This window comes from Anabrus simplex, chromosome 7, assembly GCF_040414725.1.
Source record: "Anabrus simplex isolate iqAnaSimp1 chromosome 7, ASM4041472v1, whole genome shotgun sequence".
Taxonomy (NCBI): domain Eukaryota; kingdom Metazoa; phylum Arthropoda; class Insecta; order Orthoptera; family Tettigoniidae; genus Anabrus; species Anabrus simplex.
The window spans coordinates 178,125,434-178,148,340 of NC_090271.1; the positions used below are offsets into that span (position 1 = coordinate 178,125,434).

Here is a 22,907-nt window from a genome sequence, read left to right on the forward strand (position 1 = left end):
AATCCCTTTTTATAATAACTCCATATACAACAATATGTTTTCTATCCACACTGTGTCATATCAAAATTTCACTGTACGGTATATACAATTTGATACTTTGATAATGGAACCTGTAAGAAAACAGCTGAGCAGAGTTCACTGAGCAAATCCTTCATTTTGAAGCACCCAACTAGAAGGTCTGTGGAAAAAAATACAAGTTTTGGTATGATTGCTGATTTTTCTACATCATTTTCTAATTTTATTATTATTATTATTATTATTATTATTATTATTATTATTATTATTATTATTATTATTATCCACACTGTGTCATATCAAAATTTCACTGTACAGTATATACAATTTGATACTTTGATAATGGAACCTGTAAGAAAACAGCTGAGCAGAGTTCACTGGGTTGAAAGGGCCCATGGTGAAGTAAATTACTACCTCACGCAGCTTCTAACAGGACATGGATATTTCTGGAAATTCCTGCATAAAGTGGGCAGAGCAAGTGATGCAGCATGCATATACTGCGATGATATTGACGACGTATATCACACCTTTTTTGTATGCGGCCATTTGACAATTCAGAGAAGATGTATGAAAACTGAACTAGGAGAATTGACAACAGATAATGTTATTTCGATGATGCTGCGAAACCAGGAATCCTGGGATCACGTGGCAGTACATGTGGAGGATATCCTTCATCAGAAGAAGAAGGATTTGGAAGCATACGAACGTTCGTAAAGGAGAAATGAAGAAAGAAGACGTCTGAAAGACAAAGCACGATATCACCCTGAAGTAATACGAAAGCGGTTCCGGGGTGATGACTCACATCGTGGGAAAAGGGTGTGTGGTTTTTAGTGGGTAAGAATCCCACACACTTGTGGAGTGCGGACCATTCACAAGTGTCTTTTTGAAGATTTTCCACAATCCCTTGTAAAAAAAAATTATTATTATCATTATTATTATTATTATTATTATTATTATTATTATTATTATTATAATTATAATATAAAATTGCAGTTGGTCTTTGTGATCTAGCCTTTGAAACACTCGTAGCTCTGTTTATGTCTCTTTAGGATGAGCCGTGCCTACATGGTTGTCCCCTTGCAGAAATGTTAGTATATTGATTTGTATATTAACCCTGCGTAAGACACTGGGGTGGGGGCCCTCAACCCCGACACGGCGCGTCCCACATGACTGATAGGGGAAGCTCCTGTAGATATGCAGGACAGGTGTGAATAAGGCTTAGCCAAATAAGCACCCGCGGATCAACTGAGGTAAACAGAGAAATGGTCGACGGCCTTGACGGCAGAAGAGGACATATCCCAATGGCAGAGAGGGTGGAAGAACCGAATCAAATCCACTTTGCGTCTGACTTGTAGCAATTCACAATTAAGTATTTATTTATTTTCCACCTAGTCAATACAATGATTGCTTAATGCAACTTTTAATGGTCAAAAGTGGTACATGTTTCGTATATTATCAACATCTTCAGCCACATAACACTGTTTAGATGAAAAATATATAAAATTGACAAAGTAATGCTTTAGATGAAGTGTCCTTAAAATTAACATAAGATTGACAAGATTAAAACAAACAAATAACTCAAGAGAAAATATATACAGTAAATTATTTCTACAATAGAAAGCAGTCGTCAAGGAAACACTTGTGACGACTGCTTTCTATTGTAGAAATAATTTACTGTATATATTTTCTCTTGAGTTATTTGTTTGTTTTAATCTTGTCAATCTTATGTTAATTTTAAGGACACTTCATCTAAAGCATTACTTTGTCAATTTTATATATTTTTCATCTAAACAGTGTTATGTGGCTGAAGATGTTGATAATATACGAAACATGTACCACTTTTGACCATTAAAAGTTGCATTAAGCAATCATTGTATCGACTAGGTGGAAAATAAATAAATACTTAATTGTGAATCTATTGAAGTGCGATACGGACCATGAAGCTGATTTTATGTAATGACTTGTAGCAAGCGGCAAGTGGTCAGCGTCTGATCACCAGAGGTGCGACTGTAAATATGCTCCAGGAACTAACAATCCCTGGTTCTACACCACTAGCGAAAGCTAGAAGATTGCTTACAAGCAGACATGACTCGTACAAGTAAAGACAAAATTACCCCAGGTGGACAATCCACCTACTCTAAAGTGGCAACCAAGCATTCGGATTCTGGGGAGCTTGGGCGAATACGAGAGAGCAAGTCGGAGTGCTCTGATAAACTTCCACGAAAGACTCACACTTTCATTGGCACATTCAACATTCAGACACTGATTCAAACAGGAAAACTGCACAATCTCACAACAGAACTTACAAAGCAGAAAATCCAAATTCTGGCCCTACAAGAAACATGCTTTACCAATTCAGAAATGATGGATTACAATAATTATAGGCTCTTCAAAAGTGGAACAAACAAGAAAATTGGTAAATGAGCAGCATTGTTAGGAATGGCCTTCTGTGTAGACAAAAAAGTTTTGGATTCAGTAATAGAGGTGAAACCCATCAACAATAGGCTTATGACCTTAAGAATCAGGCATACAAACAAAAAATACACCTTTATTAATGTGCATATACCAACAAATGGAGACAATAAAAAGGAGCCTGAAAAAACAGAAAGATTCTGGGAAGAACTTGAAACAGAAATGGCCAAAATCCCTAAAAATGATGTGAAAATTCTACTTGATGATTTCAATGCACAGCTTGGCAGGGAATACAAATACAGGAGGACAGTGGAAGACTATCCAGCCCACAGATTCACCAATAAAAATGGCACATGCCTCATTGAGTTATGCCAACAAAATAACCTCAAAATTATGTCAACATCACTCCGGAAGAATCCCAAAAAGCTAAAAACTTGGCGATCACCCATCCATCATTTAGGAGAATTTCAGATTGATCATGTGGCAATATCATATGATTACCAAAAGGAAATTCACGATGTGCAAGTGCGCAGAGGTGCTAACATCGATTTGGATCATTATTTAAGCAGAATCAAAATTAAATTCACACCCAAAGGGAAATTCAACAGGAAAACATCGGTGATTCCAAAATTTGATCTACACAAAATCAAGGACTCCAAAATTTCATAAGAATGGGAAAAACGACCTGCAGAGAGCTGGGAGAATTTCCAGACTAAAATCATCGAAACGGCGAAGGATCTAATCCCTCTTCGCAAGAAACCAAAACATCCTTGGTGGAATCAAGAATGTGAGACTGCACTAGAAGAAAGGAAAAAGGCATTTCAAAACTACAATTGTAACAAATCAGAAGAAACACAGAAGAAATTCTTCGAAGTTCGGAAGCATGTATCCAAGATTTTAAGACAAAATAAACGGAAATACGTCAATGTCCAACTGAAATCAATTGAAGACAACTTCAAAAATTACAACACACACGATTTCTACAAGACCTTTGCGAACCAAATTAAAGGATATTCCCCACAGAACCTTTGCTTTCGGAAGCAAGATGGTAAACTAGCCTTGACAAACAAGGAAAACTGTCAAGAATTAGCTACATATTTTTCACAGCTTTTAAACTGTCCAGAACCCAAAAAGAGATTCCTGAAAGTACAGCCAGAAATCATACCGGAAAATTCGTCATCACCAACTCAAGAAGAAATTTATTCACATATCAAGAAACTTAAAGACAACAAAGCATCAGGGGAAGACGGAATTGTAGCTGAACTTCTGAAAAATTTAGGCCCAAATTCACTCAGAGAAATTACACAAATAATCCAAAACATTTGGCAAACCGAAAAGCTCCCGGATGACTGGAAGATTGCTCTAATACATCCACTACATAAAAAAGGCAGCAAGTTAGACGTAAACAATTACAGAGGAATCTCACTTGTATCAGTCACATACAAAATACTATCAGCCTGTCTCTTGCATAGAACACAACAACAATTAGAACCCAAATTATCAGAATTTCAAGCAGGATTCAGACCAAACAGGTCATGCCCAGAACAAATTTTCAACCTCAAAACCATACTTAAACTACGAGCCCTCAGACAAAAGCCTACAGTATGCACATTTGTAGATTTCAAAAAGGCATATGATTCGATAGACAGACCCTCACTATTCCAAATTCTAGAAGAGAGAGGATTAGATCCCAAAACCCTAGAACTCATAAAACAAACACTAACGGGCACAAAATCTAAAGTGAAATTTATGGGAGAAATTTCAGAACCCTTCGACATTCAAACAGGTGTGAGACAAGGTGATGGACTCTCTCCTATTCTGTTCAACGTCGTCCTAGACAAGGTTATGGAAGAATGGGAGAAGGAACTCAAGAAACGTGAATCTTGGAAACCGATCTGATCGGGCTTTCCCAAAAACAACCTCTACGTACCATACCTCGCATTTGCAGACGATCTGGCGATTTTAACAGAGGATGAGGAGACTACCATCAAGCAGCTTGAGATACTTAAGGAATCTGCAGAAAAAGTGGGACTACAGATTTCATTTGAGAAAACTAAATTCTTCTGTTCAAAGACAGATATCACGAGCCTGAGAACAAAATACGGTAAAATCGACCGGGTCTTGTACTTTAAATACCTCGGAGAATTCATCGAACCGACAGGCCTTGAGAAGATCTCACAGCAAAACCGTCTCCAAAAAGTCAAGAAGGCATTAGGGTTAGTTCAAGACATCTACAACAAAAAATGCACGTCAGGACAGACAAAAATTCGGCACAGAACAAAAATTTCAAGTTTCTACCTACAATAATAATTGAACTGTGAGTGCTCTAACAAAAGCTTGCAAGAAATGGAAAATAGCCTTGGTATTCAGCGGTAGGAAAACCGTAATACCAAGCAGTGCTCAAAGGGTTAACTAAAAGAGTCAGTTGATTTGTAGATAAATGAGGTAATCCACCTAATCAATACAATATAAAATTAGTACTTCAATTCATTTTAATCACGGTACTAGTTGGCCATACTACTATTTGGTCATATATATATATATATAACAACACAGTCATAAAACCAACAGTCCTTTACACAAGTGAAACATTGTCACTTAACAGTAAACAAGAATTAGAAGAAATAAAAATGCAAGAGAGGAAGATCATCAGGAAAATCCTAGGAGCAAGATATACCCAAGATGGTTACAGGCTACAATCAATCAAAACAACAGAAAAAGTTTCAAACATTGAAATTGACATTAAGAAAAGACGAATGAAATTCTTTGGACACCTCACAAGATTACCAGAAAATCGACTGTCAAAAAGAATATTAAATTATGTTAGCTCACTTAAGAATTCAACACCTTGGCTGGACAAACTTCGAAAGGACCTCAAAAACACAAACATATGTGCAACAGACATTTTAGAAAGAGACACCTTCAGACACAAAGTCAACAAGTGGGAAGTTACATCAGAGCAACCAAAGCAAAAACAGTGCAGACCGAAATGGTCGGAAGAATGTAAACAATCCTTCTCAGAGAGAATGAAAGCCTATTGGAAGAACAAGAAGAACCCAAAGAAAGCTTGATTGAGTTGTTTGCTTAACGTCTTCCATTATTGGGAGAATACGCTAATAATAATAATAATAATAATAATAATAATAATAATAATAATAATAATAATAATAATAATAATAATAATAATAATAATAATAATTGGTCATATTATATATTATAATATTATTATTATTATTATTATTATTATTATTATTATTATTATTATTATTATTATTATTATTATTATTATTATTATTATTATTATTATTATTATTATTATTATTATTATTATTATTATTATTATTATTATTATTTTGCAGCATTGCTGCACAAGCCACAAGTATTACTGAAGGAAATTACTGAGGTGGCAATCAATAAATATCTGGTATTGTAATAGGGGCTGAATCATGGATGAGAAGAGACATTATACATGAGGAAATTTTCTCCCGGAACTGGAGTGTTTATCATAGAGACGGGATGGAATCAAAAGAAGGGGTGGTGTTCATACTGGTGAAATAAGAATCAGTAAGGAATGAAAAAGGTAAGGATAAGAAACATAAAATTATAGTTGTAAGGCTCATCACAAAAGATAATAGGCAACTTGATGTTTTTGAGGCGTATGGACCAGGAGGAGGTGATTCTGATGGGCAATTATTTGATAAGATAATCAGATATGTAGGGAACGACATACAAGGAATGCAATTGTTATGGTTGATCTCAAATTACCAAATGTTAACTAGTAAGCTAACACGAATGCTAGAAAGCATGACTAACAGATGCTAAATAAGTTAATCCAAAAAGGACAGCTGAATCAGAAAAACACGGAACCAACTAGAGGGAAGAATATGTGGTACTGATAAACTAGAAAGGAGCTATAGAGAAAACAGAAGTGATAGATAATATAAGTGATTACGAAGCTGTTTTAGTTGTATGGTAGTTAAAAATAAGTGTCAGAGAAAGGAAGGTTATAAAAGTAGGACTATTAAGCAGTATCATACAGCTGATAAAAGAGGGAAGACTTTACATTGTAACGCAACTGTCAAATGTCTGCCATGTTTGGTCCATCCATATGAAATAGTCATAACATAAACATAAAAATCCAATAATACTGCCTTGCAGGAAATTATCATAATATAAACATAAAGTTCCAATAATACTTACTGCCTTGCGAGAACCCCACTCTTAATCATTACACGATAAAATTATAGTTGAGAAGTTATTGTGGACAGTGGAAAATGTAAACTGCCTTTGTGATAGGTTTAAAGTAATTGTTGATGAGTGAGAAAGTAGGTATGTACCTTTAAAAGTGGTAGGTAATGGTACCCACCATATTATAACAAAGAAATGAAGATATTAAGGAAGTGCACGTTGGAAAGAAATAGAGTTAGGAATAGTTGCAGAAGTAAGGAGAGATTCAAGGAACTTACTATGAAATTGAATTTACAAAAAAAAATCAAGTCAATGATAATATGATGGCAAGCATAATTGGCAGTCATACGAATTTTAGTGAAAAATGGAGGGATATACAGTATATATTGGTATTTTCAGGCAGAAACAGGTTCCAGTAAGAACATTCGAGAAATCATTAACAAACAAGGGGAGTGTATAAATGAGGATTTACAGAATGCTAAAGTATTTAGTCAACAGTTTGTAAAAACAGTTGGACATAATGATATGTCCAGGTAGAGGAGGTGACTGATATTAGAGAAGTACTACTGAAAGCTAGAAAAGCAGCTGGAATTGATTAAATTTTGATATATGAAAGGCAATGGATTGGGATATATATTATCATATCTGAAGTACTTATTTGATTACTGTCTGCATGAAGAAGCTATACCATACGGATAGAAAATTGCTATAGTAGCCCCAGTGTACAAAGAAAAGGGTGCTAAACATAAAGCAGATAATTACAGGCCAGTCAACCTGACATGTTTTGCTTATAACCTCTGGGAAAGAACTTTTTCTGATTATGTTAGACACGTTTGCAAAATTACTAAATGGGGTTTAGGAAAGGTTAATCCAGCAATGCTGAACTTTCAGGATTCCATCAAGATATAGCAGATAATTTTAGATTCAGGACGTCAGATGGACTGTATTGCTATTGACCTATCCAAGGCTTCTGATATGGTAGATCGTGGGAGACTACTGACAAAAATAAGGGATAGAACTAGACAAAAGAGTAATTGAATGGGTGGCTAAATTTCTAGAAAACAGAACTCAGAGAATGAGAGTATGCCATTACCTGATCGTGTAATGATTAAGAGTGGGGTTCTCGCAAGGCAGTAAGTATTATTGGAACTTTATGTTTATATTATGATAATTTCCTGCAAGGCAGTATTATTGGATTTTTATGTTTATGTTATGACTATTTCATATGGATGGACCAAACATGGCAGACATTTGACAGTTGAGTTACAATGTAAAGTCTTGACTGCAAAGCAGGTAAGTATGAACAGTGACTCTAGTTCATGAAGAAAGCAATACGTTAGTGACAACCCCACTGAATGTGGTTTTAAGTAAATAGAAGGAACATAATGTGTACAGTAATTAAAGTTATGAATTTCCCTACATTTGAGATAGTTACATACAGTGGGGAAGATGGAACAGGATAATTTAACAAGTTAATTATTTGAATAATGTGAGTGCATTATAGGAATTCAGTCAATGAAATCATAGGAATGATGTACGCTGCAAGATTCATTTTCACTTAAAATGCCAATTTGAAAGGACCATGTCATAATTTCACATTTCAAGATTACACATTAATGTTGGAAAAAACCTTGTAAATAAGTAATATGCGATGAATCTTGAAGACTGAGAGTGTTGAATGTGAATTCACTTTGTGATGTACGAGTTCAGACTTTCCGATATAAAAGGGTCAGAAACTGAAGTATAATATCTTATTCCCATTCTCATCCGTATTGTCTCAGCATCTTATTGTCTTCAGTACCATTGATTTTAGGATGGCATACATCGAACAGCATAATAACAGATGTACACTGTTATGTACAATGACAGTTTTTGAGGGAAGTGCAGGTGCTAAAAACGGCAGAGGTAGACCAAGGTATGACTATGACAAACAGATTAAAGTAGATATAGGATGTATTAGTTACGTAGAAATGAAAAGGTTAGCACAGGGCCGGTTGGCATGGGGAACTACATCAAAGCAGTCTATGGACTGATGACCCAACAACAACATGGCTAATTTTGGACATCAAGATAATACTATGCTTGTTATATTACTAACAACAGATGATGATACTAAATCTTCTATAAATAATTGGATGATTGAACCCACCTTGAATTGGAAATTGTTTTGCATGAATTTTGACCAAATTCAAGGCATAACCTGATTCTATGCTAAAAATATATAATCTCATACAAGTGTATGAATATTGCTATAACTTACGGATATAATAATCATGAGGGATCTCTGAAATATTGAATGAATTAATGATGCTTAAGATGTTCTTCATAAAATATACTTATTCTACTGATGCTAGGATAAGCTATATTTGAAAGAATTGAAGATTGCAGAAATTGGGGAATGAATTTCATCAAGTAAATATTTGGATGTTGTAATGGACTGTTTATTTGGTGATATGGTGAGCACATGCAATGTTGATACAGTAGGATGTCTTTGTCAAGATATAAACATGGATAAACAGAGCTTTGGAATAAAGTCTTCGAGTCATGTAAGTGATACGTGAAATAAGGTCTTCGAATATGTATTAAAGAGGGTATAAAAAGCTCCTTGATATATATCATTGATGAATAGCATATGTCAAATGGTTATAAAGTCATCGAATGACTACTGAGAAGGAATGAATGATGATTATATGTGTGCAATGTTAAGATAAGTTTTCGATAACCATGACCACTGATATTTCTGCATAGATTTACCACAAGTATCAACTAGGTTGCTGTTATAAGTCCTTGCTTGGTGTGCATGAGATACCGTTTCCATAGGCAATCATACTTAATTTAGCTTATTCCAAGTCAATGTATATTTGGAGTGATAATAACGTTTTCAGTTAGTAAAAAATAGCATTCTGCAGTTTCAGTTCAGAAGGGATTTCAGAATGGTGATATTAATTGCAATTTGTGGGAGTACTGCTGAGAAAATCAGGATCATCTTATTTATTTATTTAACCATGTGATACTCTGATAAATAATATAAGGTCATCAAATAATACTTTGTGAGTTCATCGGTTAAGATTCCAATTTCAGGATATTTGAAAGGGGTTGTTATTCTTCTAGGTAATGCAGAAAAAATGCTGAAATCAGTGCAGATCCGAGATATCTATTGAATTTCTTTTTCAGGTGCATGATTCTTCTGAAATCATTTATCTATTTCCTGATATTACAGTGAAACTCTGTTAAGAAGTTTTTCAAGGGACTGCAGAAAAAACTTCTTAAGCAGGAAACTTCTTAAAAGGGGTAATGCCCAAAAACTTATTCTGTACTTTGAAATACATGTGAAACACGCAGCCAACAGATTTCCTTGTTTGTGAACAATACCGAAATAGGCCGATATATAAGAGCTGCTAACAGAAAGCCAAAATATAAAAATTTTATTATCATGACAATATTTTTAGAGATAAAGTAGAATAATTGAACATACCATATTATAAATATATTTGATAAGAGAAGGGAACATATTAAGTTACATAAAAATGTTGCAAGGTTTGCTTATTTTAGCAGGCAGAACCATTTCCTTCCACACTTTCCTTTCCTCTGCACTTACAGTCTCTGCTTCGCAACAAATTGTTTTGTAAACAATGCCAGCTCGATTTTTAAAGCGGTCCAGCCACCTGTTCGACGTGGTAAAAGGTACCCTTAATTTGCGTGCGGCTTTCTCCTGCACAATAGTCCCACTGAAAGGTATTAAACTTCGCTGCTGTTTAAACCACGTTAGCAGAGCTTGTTCTATTTCATCGTACTTTTCAGATTTAACTTCCTTACAGATTTGCTGAAGTATTCCCTGCAGAAGCAGAGATCTCTTCTTTCTTCGCTATAATACCATTCAAAGTAGATGGCAGCATCCCCAGCTCCTTTGCCAAAGCAACACGGGGAAGCCTCCACTTTCCTTATAATCTCCACTTTGTCTTTTATTGTTAGTGCCTTTCGCTTGATCTCTTTCCTCTGAGTTCCTCTCATTTTCACTTTAAAAGTTTGTACATTGATATTACAAGTACAACTAACTTCACCAACTCCTATTCATACTAATTACGACGCTACACTATTCTTGGCAATCCGTAGCTTAGGCTTACAAGACACAAAGACAAGACGTGTACTACAGTTTGTTAGCATGTGCTTTCTATCTTCCTCACATCCCTGACACCTGCTTCAAGGATAACGGCAGCAAATGGGAAATCTAGCAACTTATTCTTAGAGATCTTAGAACCTAGGCCTAAATCGCCCCTGCATTCCTACTGGTTGTCACGGCAATGGGCGTAGTTTCTGGCATTTTCACAAGTACCGCATGGCCAAGCCAGTATTGAGTTTATTTTCCCGCTTCAATCCTCTTCATGCTATAGGTAATGAAGAAAAGAAACACAGGTTCAAAGTTGCAGAAATGAGTGCATGGAAAAGTATCTGGGGTATTACGTGGGAGTGATAAAGGCGCAGTAGCAACGCTAGCACATCTAAACATAAACAGTTTCTTTCCCCGCGAGAATTTCATTTCATGTCTCCTCATCCTTGTGCTACGTTCTAATAATGCGATGTAATAATTACGAGTGACACGATAATACAATGTTTAGCTCGTATAAAGGTAAAATTAAAAATAACTTTCAATTTTATGCCAACACGTGGTATTGCAATGTGTCTGTGTGCGTCCCACCAACACCCAGTTGGCTGTCAACATTCGTTCAACTTCGTAAACGATCGGGATCTTTCAGCCGGCTGTGGTGGCATGTGTATCAGCTGGCTGCTGGCAAGTTGGCTGTTTACTGCATAGAGTCGGGAAGTTGTTTTTATTCACCTCACTAATAATGGACACGGAAAATCTTATCATTTTAGTTCAAAAATATAATTTCCTCTATGGCAAGACCCATAAGTATTATTGCAACAACAACGTAAGAGAGAATGCCTGGAAGGAAATAAGCAAGGGAATGAAAAATCAAACAGGTTAGAATATTCAGTTTTGTGGTAGATTAACAGTAATGTTGTGGACAAATACACTTTACGGTTTTTAATTAATGTTTAGGCCACCTCGATTAATGACTTCACCCTGTCGCGGCCCGCAAATTACTGCATTAAAGTTTTATCAAACCATCCATTGCATGCTTTATGTTTCCCACGTAGAATCCCGTTCGATTCTATTCCGCTAGATGGAACGGTGGAGTGGAAATTTTGACTGATGGGTTCGATTTAATTCGATTCCACAAGGTGAGAGTGAGCATCTGCTGTCCGTGTTGTCATAGCGTGACGTCATATGGCCTTGGCAGGCCCGCACATGTTCTGTGACACCAGACACACACTGCGAGCACGCGAACAGTCTAACACAGGTTGCAACTTGCGCGGAGACTGGAGGATTCTAACCATGGGCTGCTTTGAGCAGACGTTTTCTATCTCAAGGGGCTCTAAAATCTGAACTGTTTAACCGGGAAATATATTTACAACACAACACTTTAAACAGGAAAAATATACATATATCTAAATGCAACTGATCAAGGGACCAAGAATATCACACTTCTTAGGCGGGAAAACTTCTTATGCGGGAACTTCTTAACCGAGTTTCACTGTATTTGTAAAAATATAGTAATTCTAACTTGTGTGTTACCTGTTTCAGTTATTTTCTTTGATGCCCTTAGACCATAAAACAACATTGTGCTTATTTGTTTATCTACCCATATTTATTGTTGTTTATCATTGTACGAAACTCTTGGTGTTACCTGATTTATATTTTGTACATAGTATTTCTCCATTCAAATTAAAAGGAGTTTATTATGAATTACTTATGGTCTTAAATACTCGCATTACTCATTTTAGTTTTTTTAAGGGAGGAATTTCACAAAAGGAAAGTAAAGTATACCCTAACTTGTGGAAATAATATGAAAACTTTTGTTTTGTTTTATTTTTAATTAATATTTTTGGGTTTTGGCTGCCAAATGTTTACTAAAGGTCATAAATTAATTGAGTAAGGCTTTATCCATGTAGGCAATCATATTAGTAAAAAAATAACAACAATTTCAAGTTTCTACCTACAATAATAATTGAACTGTGAGTGCTCTAACAAAAGCTTGCAAGAAATGGAAAATAGCCTTGGTATTCAGCGGTCGGAAAACCGTAATACCAAGCAGTGCTCAAAGGGTTAACTAAAAGAGTCAGTTGATTTGTAGATAAATGAGGTAATCCACCTAATCAATACAATATAAAATTAGTACTTCAATTCATTTTAATCACGGTACTAGTTGGCCATACTACTATTTGGCCATATATATATATATATATATATAAAACAAACATAGATGGCATAATACTTGAAAATAGTTCTGATCCAATATTCAATATAACTTACACTAAAATTAGTTAGTCCTGAGAATGTAACAGAGCACTTGATAATTATCATGATCTGTTGCTATACTTCAATAAATATATATCACTGTCTTGAAGATCGATAAATAATTTGTTGAATACTTGTATAAAATTAAAAAGCAATTGGTGAAAAATTAAGATAAAATAGATTGATATTAAATTAGATAACATAATCATGGTTGATTAGTTTGTTAAGTGTTTTAAGACCATATAGCTAATATCAGTAGGTCAAAACTAGTACCATGATTATAAATTGAAGTACTAATTTTATAGTGTATTGATTAGATGGATTACCTCATTTATCTACAATAATTAATTATGTTGTCATCAATAAAAAACATGAAAATTATAAACCTTGACAGTTGATTTCATATAACAGTGAAGACATGTGAATGCTGAAGACATATGAATTTCCTGCTGTTATCGAAATACAGGTGAATTAGAAATGCGATACTGGTACATTAGAGTCAGCATTGTTGGCAGTGGGAATTTAGTTGCAGATATCGGAGGGGTGCAGTGGTCTAATGAAGGTTATGACCGTGCGGCATAAAGCTGAAGTAGAAAGATCATGAAACATATATTTGGGACATAGGACAAGTTTCTTTTTTTATTGTAAGCAGGTTACGAAAACAAGACACATTAAAATGATGCTGAGATCTGACATTTGCTGTACTTACTAATAAAACTGTGTGCTCTCAGTCAAATAGAAGTAAAAGAGAGATGTTACAGGCTGGACAAGAAAGTAAAATTTATAAGAGAAGTGAACAATAATTCCCATAAAACTAAAATTGAAATAGCTGGAGATTTAGGATCACTTTGCACAGTCATTAGTGAAAGAAATGCTTAGTTTAGATTAATTTTAAAAAACTGGGTGCAAAATCAATAATGTTGGTTAATAATGTTGCAAACCTGATATATTAAAAGAATCATAAGTATAAATTAAGTTGTTAACTTATATCTCAGAAATAACCCGTCTTATATCGTATTCCAGAAAAAAAATATTTTAATAATTATATGGCATAATATCTAAACCTGATTTGTAAGCAATTCTTAGTTATTTGTAAAATCTGCTCTTCACCTTGATATGCATTTTCACACCATTCATAACAGGCTGCACAAGGAATGGCATTACTAATATCCCTCATATCTCAGTCATTTTCATGCAGTCAAAGTCAGCGATGAGTCTGAGATGAATGAGGGTAACAAATTTGCTCTAGCTCAAACCAGAAGACAAAAATTATAATGTCTTTCTAGAAATGTATCTAGGTTAGGATAGATGAAATGTAATAAATTTGCTACTAGAAATCCCAAGCTAACAAGCTAAAGACAGATAACTCAGGACACTCCACATAAAGGTGCTAAGAGTTACCAACAATTCCAAAGCATCCTGCCATTCAACCAACCATCCAACCAACCAACCAACCAACCCACCAACCAACCAACCAACCAACCAACTAACCAATCAATCAAACAAGTATAAATTAATCCATGCTTAAACAATACACTTATCAGCACATCATAATCCTATTTTAATATCAACAAACAGCAACAAACTTTGTTGTGAATGATCTGCAGTAAAACATTAGGGTAACTATTCTCCTCAGTTTTCCCCTTAAAATAACATTCACTACCACCAGCAGAACACAACATTCTGGATGTAAAGGAGTTCCCCTTTTGAATCTTCTGTTGAGTTATTTTTGGACCCAAGGTGGAGGGGAATCTATATATACTCAGACACATACATGTGTTTATGGAGATAAAGAGACTTCCATTCCAGGCCAAGCCTTCTTAACTTATAAAACATCAGTGTCATCTGACATGAAAACTTCCCTGTACATAAGTTTTAACAAAAATATTGATTCATCAATTACTTCATGATTGACAAAATCAATCAACCATTCAATTAACCAATGGCTCAATCAAACTAAAGAATTTAATGTACAAATGAAATGATTAACAACCTCCATGATGTAAAAAAAAAGTTATGAAAATAAATAGGGAAAGTCATCAAATATGATTTAGTTATCCATTGTTAATATAGTGATTTATTGTTGATTTTTCAGGTGTAAGAACTGAAGACAATAGGGCAGCACTGATAAACTTTAAACACACTGTACAGACAATATGATATGTCAGATCATTATTAACTCCTCCCCTACAAGTTCCAAGAAGTGGATGTTCTTGACCGTATAAAGCAATATCCCCCAAGAATTATCAGGGAGGCGGTTGAAATACGTAAACACCCAGATAATTTCAACAGTGATACAGGCTACAACCTCAGTGAATCATGGCTACCTATTATGAGAACCATTAGAGAGTAATGCTTTGCTGTTGCCATTCGTTGTCTCCAGTATGGGGCTAAAATGGCGTCCCTTTTACATCTTAGGGCACAATTACAAGTTCCTTGTTGCTTTCTCCTAGCAACCTTTCATACGTCGTCTCATTTCTCTATTGTCTCCTGCTATCCAGATCAGTTAACCATGGTGAAAGTTATTTTGTGTGTATTTCCGTTAATAATTTCATGTGGCTATTTCTAGCCGAGTGCAGCCCTTGTAAGGCAGACCCTCCAATGAGGGTGGGCGGCATCTCCCATGTGTAGGTAACTGCGTGTTATTGTGGTGGAGGATAGCGTTATGTGTGGTGTGTGATTTGCAGGGAAGTTAGGGATAACACAAACACATCATGACCAGGTGTTAAGGCATGATCAGAAACAGGCTTGATAAAGAAGGAAATCGCGAGTGAGTCAGAAAAATGGAGCTTGCATTCCTACTTATGAAAAACACATATAACAAGAAAGCGATTGCTATTAGGACTAAACTACGTCACTATCAGACAGTAATCCAACCAGAGTGCCTGCATGCTTCAGAATGCCTAGGATTAACAGCCAGAAAATAAATTGAAGAAACTGAGAAGAAGGAAAGAAAGATTTTAAGAAAAATTCTCGGACCAAAAAATGTGCTGACACATACCAATTATGCAGTAACAAAGAAGTATATACAACATACAGCAGGATTTCAGATACAATATGCAAATGAAGGGTTAAATTCTTTGAACATATTTCAAGAATGCCTGATGACAGACTCACAAAGAATTTTTTTAACCATTCCAACAAGGCCAATAGGAAAAGCAACTCTTTTGACGAATGGTTTGTTTACACCAAGAATGATATGCAAGAAATGAACATCATGGATGAAGACATCCACAAGAGAACCACTTTCAGAAACAAGATACACACATATGAGGGGTTCCTAGAGCCAAAATCTGTGACCAAGAAAAAACAACATTGGATGGCTGAAAAGAAAAAAGCTGTGAGCAAGAGAATGAAGGGATACTGGCACCAAAGAAAACTGAAATTATGAAGATTTATTTACGTTGTCCATAGCTGGCCGAAATTGATTATGAATTTTTAAAAAAAGTAATTAATAAAGAAGATGAAGAAGAAGAAGGTAGGTGGTAAAATTTCTTCCAAGCCAACTGCTTTTCAGTGTGGCATGAACAATGATCCAGGTCCCTGGTGGGTCATGCTAGACAGAAGCAATGCTAGTATAGGTGCGTTAAAACTCTACAGTTAAGATTGTGTGGAGAAAATGCTCTATTCTTTTTTTGGAGGGTAGAGAGAAAATAACTTCAATCCCGTTTTAGTGAGAATAATGATGACTGAGAAATGTGAATGAAATATAACTGCCCAAATAGGGCATTCCTACTGGATGGAGCAGGGCCTAGGATAGGGCAACATATTATAAGAATACAGCAGTCGAGAAGGACTGAGTGGCCTCTTGGTCAGGTTCATCCAAAATCTAATTCACAGTAAACAAACGTAACCAGCATCCCAAATAGTGAAGCTGTGTTCTCAGCAAATGTTTTATCAGGATCTCAATCAACAACCACTGCTGCAGGATCATAAAGAAGACATATGCAATTGACGATAGATATGAATAAGAAAAATAAGAAAGTTATTTGCATCTATTGTGTAGTGTTTCAAAAGCAGAAACTTATATGACCATGTACAGGCATAAATTCATTGGGAGGTATCTGGTCTTGTCTCAAAGTCCCATTGAGCAAAATTCAGTGGACAGAGCGCTATCATCAAAAGAAAATTGTTGTCAACAGCAGAAGTTACATGGATGAAATGAGAAGTGGAAGAACAACTCCAGCTTGACTGACTGTGATGGGAAGAGTACAAGAAAAAAAATTATTGGGCTGAATTACAGTTACCTGAGAAATATTTTATTCAATTACAAATTCCTTCTTTTAACAAGTAATCAGTAAAATTACACATAGGGCTGTAACAACACCATCATTTGCAAGGAAAACATATTATTAATTTTGTGTGGGACTTCTTTTAGCATGAATAACATTAAGTGGCTATCATCACTAGGCGAGACTAACCACGATAGCTTGGAAATTTCAAAATGACCCTTTCCCATCATTTTTATTTTAGTCAATGACTTGTAGCATTTCAAATAATCCATCATTTACTTTACAAATAAAATAATTCAGGGACATCCAGTCATTGCGCTCCGAGAGAGCGTGCCCGCGCTCGGGGAGCACTGGGCAGTCAGACTAGCACTCCTTCCCCTACCACCACTACAGTGTGGAGGCGAGGAGACCTGAGACAGACGGATGATGTTTAGACTGCGCTAACTAGATACGTATGTGCAGTCAAGTGGCCGACAGCTTTTGTGGGTTTGTTAACATCATATTGATAGGGCTGTTTTGCCATAATAAAAAAACCGCACATACAAATCGAAAGGGACTCCGATGTATGGAATATGCAGGAAACTAAATCAAGTGGTAAGTAAAGAATAATGTGATTTATTCAAACTGAAATTTGAACATATTTCAGAGGAAAATTCAACAAAATTTTACCAATATGAACAAATAATACAGAACTTGAGTGACTTTTGCTCAGTCATTTTTATGAGCTTTTAGTTTTGGAGCAAACACTCTTCTCCAAATCTGGTACAATATTTCTGGACACAGCTGTTCTTAAACAATTGCACAAGTTTCTATCACTCATCGTTGCATGATGTTTACTTTTGGTGAGCTTGAGAACCACAAAAGAAATGCCCATAAATGCACGTTGAGCTGAACATTGACAGAACTTTACATGCATGTTTATACAAAAGGGGGTTTCTTCTTGCAGAAAGCCACTGTAAAATTCTTCTAAACTTTGTGACATTAGAAAGCAGTCTTTAAGAAGAACATTGCACTGCAGTGCAATTAACTCTAATTGAAATAGCTGTGAAGCGCTGCCTGCACTAAGAGAAAATAGTTGAACAACTACATCTAACACTGCTTGGAGATCTGATAATTCTGAAAATCTCTTTTCAAACTCTTCTTGTAATTGGCGAATTACCTGCAAATACTCATCAAAGTCGACACCTTCTTTCACTGTTTCAAGCAATGGAAAATGTCCTGTGTTCTTTGTAGGCAAATGGTTTTCCCACAAAATCAATTTTCTTATGAACGCTTCAATTTTTTTCACCAAATCGCATATATTGTGCTTTTTGCCCTGAAGTGAAGTGTTCAAAGTATTCAGATGGGCAGTAATGTCACTTAAAAATGCCAAGTCTGCCACCCACGTAGAATCACGCAAAAGAACTTCGGGCCGCCCTTTCATGTCACAAAAGGTATCTATTGCGTTCCACAAGCAAAAACACGATGAAGCACCTTCGCCTTGCTCAGTCATCTTACTTCTGCATGGTACGGAATATCCGGATACTCTGCTGAGATATCATCCAAGAACTCTTTGAAATGATGGTGTGTGAGTCCATGGGAGTGAAGAAAATTTACCATTCGCACAACTGTTCCCATTACGTCTTTAAGCTTGGCAACTTCAGAACAGATTGTCTCCTGGTGTATCAAGCAATGGATCACCGCCATTAGGGTACTATCACTCTCAGCCATTTTTAATTTTACATAGCTGAGGAACCCCGTGCGTAGACCATGAAAAGAAGGAGCTCCATCCATCGTTACACTCGTCAACCGCTCCTGTTTTAATCCCATTGACTCAAAAACACCCTCCACAGATTGGAAAATACCGAAACCGGTAGTGGTGTCTTCGAGAACTACCAAGTCTGGGATATCCTCTGTGACCCAAAGATCGTCATCCACCCCTTAAATGAAAATAATGAGCTGAGATGTTTCCGCAATGTTGGTTGATTCGTCAAGGGCGATGGAAAATGATACAAAATTGCTGCCCTCTCCATTAATTGCTTTTCCATATCAAAGGCCATATCGTCTATTCTGCGAGCCACAGTTTGAGGAGAAAGAGAGATTTTGTCAAATTTCTCAACTAGCTAAATATGACAAATACATACCACTGCGTCCATTAGGCACTCCTTGATTAAATTCCCTTTCTTGAAAGGGTTTGCCAACTTTAGCAATTCGCAGCAAACATTTGTAGCTTGCTCGTAAAATGGGTCCACCAACCTCACTTTCCTCATTCTCCTGTCAGACGGCAAGTCACAATTTTAGTCTTCTTCAGATAATGAAATCATTTCTTCATTCCTGTTTGTAAACAAGCATCTTAAAATTAAAACAATAATACTTACAGAATAGGGCTGCTTGAAATTTTCTTTCAATTCTTCCAACTTCGATTGGCGACTGGCATCTGTCAAATCACCGTAATCATCCCTGTGGTTGGCACTGTAGTGCCATTCCAAATCATATTTTTTAAACAAATTAAATCTCGGTGGCACACTAAACATTTGGCATGCCCTTTACAAGCTGTACAGAAAAATGAAATTTCCCATTCTGCTTTAAAGGCTGCTGGTTCACCACTCCTCCTTTTTTTTTTTGTATGATGTTCAGTCATGACAACTACAAAACTTATTTAGTTACACGCTGTCAACAAAGCGCAGCCAGAGCACTAGCGCTCAGAAAGCGCTGTTTGGATGGCTCTAAAATAATTGGTTTTTGAAATTCTCATCACCGAACTTCAGCCTCTTTGTCAGGGGAAAAGTACATCTTTGCATTTGCATTTGAAGGAATACCTGTGTTTAATTTTAAGAACATCATTGGAATAAGTACGATGTCTTTAGAAGTACTGGAGAGGTAAGAAAGTACCGTATCCATAACTGGTGAAGCTACTGGTTCTGTTATAATACAACTGAAAACATTATCTATGTCATTGTTTTCCTGTTTCTGCTTCTGTGTGATGTATATCAATTACTACTATGCAACCACTACAATTTTATTTCAAGAAGTAAATTAAAAGTAGATATTACTTTCTGTAAAAGGTAATGATTACAAGTAAAAATGACTAAGAATGTAATCGTTACATGTAATCTGATTACTTTGACTCAATTTATTCCCAACTTTGAATACTGATGACCAATATTGCTGATAATACCAGGAAGAATGCATATTGAAGAAGTAACATATGACCAAGAGCAGTTACAAATTAGACTGCATCAAAATTCACACTACCGGTATATATCTTTCTTCCAACAAGCAATGAAAGAGTTTTATTATAGCAATAACCCATGTCACAGGCACACGTTCATGAAAGTAATTTAATTTAATTTCGTGTGGCTATTTCTAGCCGAGTGCAGCCCTTGTAAGGCAGACCCTCTGATGAGGGTGGGCGGCATCTGCCATGTGTAGGTAACTGCATGTTATTGTGGTGGAGGATAGTGTTATGTGTGGTGTGTGAGTTGCAGGGATGTTGAGGACAGCACAAACACCCAGACCCCGAGCCACTGGAATTAACCAATGAAGGTTAAAACCTCCGACCCGGCCGAGAATCAAACCCGGAACCCTCTGAACCGAAGGCCAGTATGGTGACCATTTAGCCAACGAGTCGGACTTCTTGAAAGTTAACACCTCAGTCAGATTTAGTATAGTCATGAACTACCTCAATAACATGTCCGGCTCCATGGCTAAATGGTTAGCGTGCTGGCCTTCGGTCACAGGGGTCCCAGGATCGATTCCCAGCAGGGTTGGGAATTTTAACCATAATTGGTTAATTTTGCTGGCACAGGGACTGTGTGTATATGTCTTCTTCATCATAATTTCATCCTCATCACGACGCACAGGTCACCTCCGGGAGTCAAATTAAATCAAATCAAATCAAAGGTCCCAAACCTTGAACTAAAGGTTGTCTATAGGCTGAAGATGCCCAAATAATGGGTGAAACATGTACCTGACCTGATAAATCTACATACATTCATGTAGACTCAAACCACGTTAAAAGTGGAAAGTATTGAATAGGTGGTTTTATTATATTATCCTTGAGATTCTATCCCCTGCATCTGGCGAGCCGAACTTGTCCTGGACACTCCTGGCACTAAAAGCCATACGCCATTTCATTTTACCTCAATAACATAATGGTCCCTGCAGCTTTAGAGGAAATGAATATGTTCACCTGGTGTTTTACTGCACTGCAATGACTGCTGTCTGAGCTATTGCATTGAAAGAAAGGCCATAATAACCAAGCATGAGCATTCAATACAGTCTCCACTGTGGCAAAGTAAATTATCCATGAAGACTGAGGATTTATGCAAAAAAGCTTGAATAACTTAACACAGTTGAAACAGGAAAATCAGTCCCCTAGACAGCGACCGATATAGTATGAATAATGTAAGTAAAGAGAATGGAAGAACTGGATCGGGATATTCTGATGGAAATGATCAATGAACATAGTCAGAAGTTAGCAGTCTACTCTAAATATCTGTAGCAATACAAGGAAATATAAAAGAGGAAGTATCAAGAATTTAGCATGAACCAGGAGTGAACTTTTACAATATTCACTTTTCCGATACAGCTAATATTAATGGAGAAATTTGAAATTTCCTGTTATGGCCCCTATAATATTACCATGCCACTGTATACTAATAAAATAATATATAAATGATATTGATGAACTCCAAATAACACTCAAGGTGTTCTCAACTGAAGAAAGGATGTCAGCATCTGAGAGGATGAAGAAATATTGGAAGTATAGAAAAGCTACATTTTCTTTGTGTAATTGCCTGGAGTGGTCCTATGTTGGCCATAAAATGTAAAACAAAGAAATAATAATAATAATAATAATAATAATAATAATAATAATAATAATAATAATAATAATAATAATAATAATAATAATAATAATAATAATAATAATAATATAACCCAGTGCACTTAGTGGTTATCTCTGGACTTAATATTGAGTTATGTTAAGTTGCTTTCCCATGATGTCAAACAAAGAAACAGACAAAATTAAAATAAACCTACTTTTGACTCTGGAATACCTAACCTGAAATAAACATAATGTACGGTATGAGGCAAAAATTTCAAGTACCCATAGAATTCTTCTTCTTCCTGGTCTTTTTTCCTGATTTACTGGAGTCAGTACTTGTGGATGTGGCCCTGTTGTACAGCTGGATACTCTTCCTAATGACAACGTTATGCTGAGGGATGTATTCACTATCGGTACTGAATGTTTCTATAGGAGTTTGTAGTGTGATATGTGTATATACCTCGTAAATCAAGATGTGTATTAAGACGAACACAAACACCCAGTCCCCTAGTTCGAGGAATTAACCATACACAGTTAATTCCCTGACCTGGCCAAGGATCAAATCTGAGGCCCTCTGGACCGAAGGCAACTATGATGATCATTTAGGCAAGGAACTGGACATGTGTGCAGACAATTATAATTTATTCATGGAGATGTCATTTTAATGTAAGTAAGCTCGATAATCATGTAAATATCTGAAGAGTAACTTACAGTTTTTTGAAGTTTGTCTTTATACTGGGCTAGTTCAGACTCAGAAGCTTTCAAATTTTCTTTTAATTCTTCACTGGCTGCATCTTTGTCAGCATTCTGAGAATCAGATTGCACAACAGAAGTTGATAACAGAACTCTTTAAAAATGACATATTATCAAAAAACTTACACCTTTTGTTATT

General features: G+C 35.9%; 1 protein-coding gene across 1 annotated transcript in view; it reads right to left on the reverse strand.

Annotated features, from left to right (window-relative positions):
* Positions 1-22,907, reverse strand: part of LOC136877768 (golgin subfamily A member 6-like protein 6) — a 229,152-nt gene that overhangs the window by 50,614 nt on the left and 155,631 nt on the right. Inside the window, exon 16 of the mRNA XM_067151973.2 lies at positions 22,727-22,822. Coding sequence (XP_067008074.2) covers positions 22,727-22,822 — 96 coding nt within the window. The remainder of the gene's footprint in view (positions 1-22,726; positions 22,823-22,907) is intronic.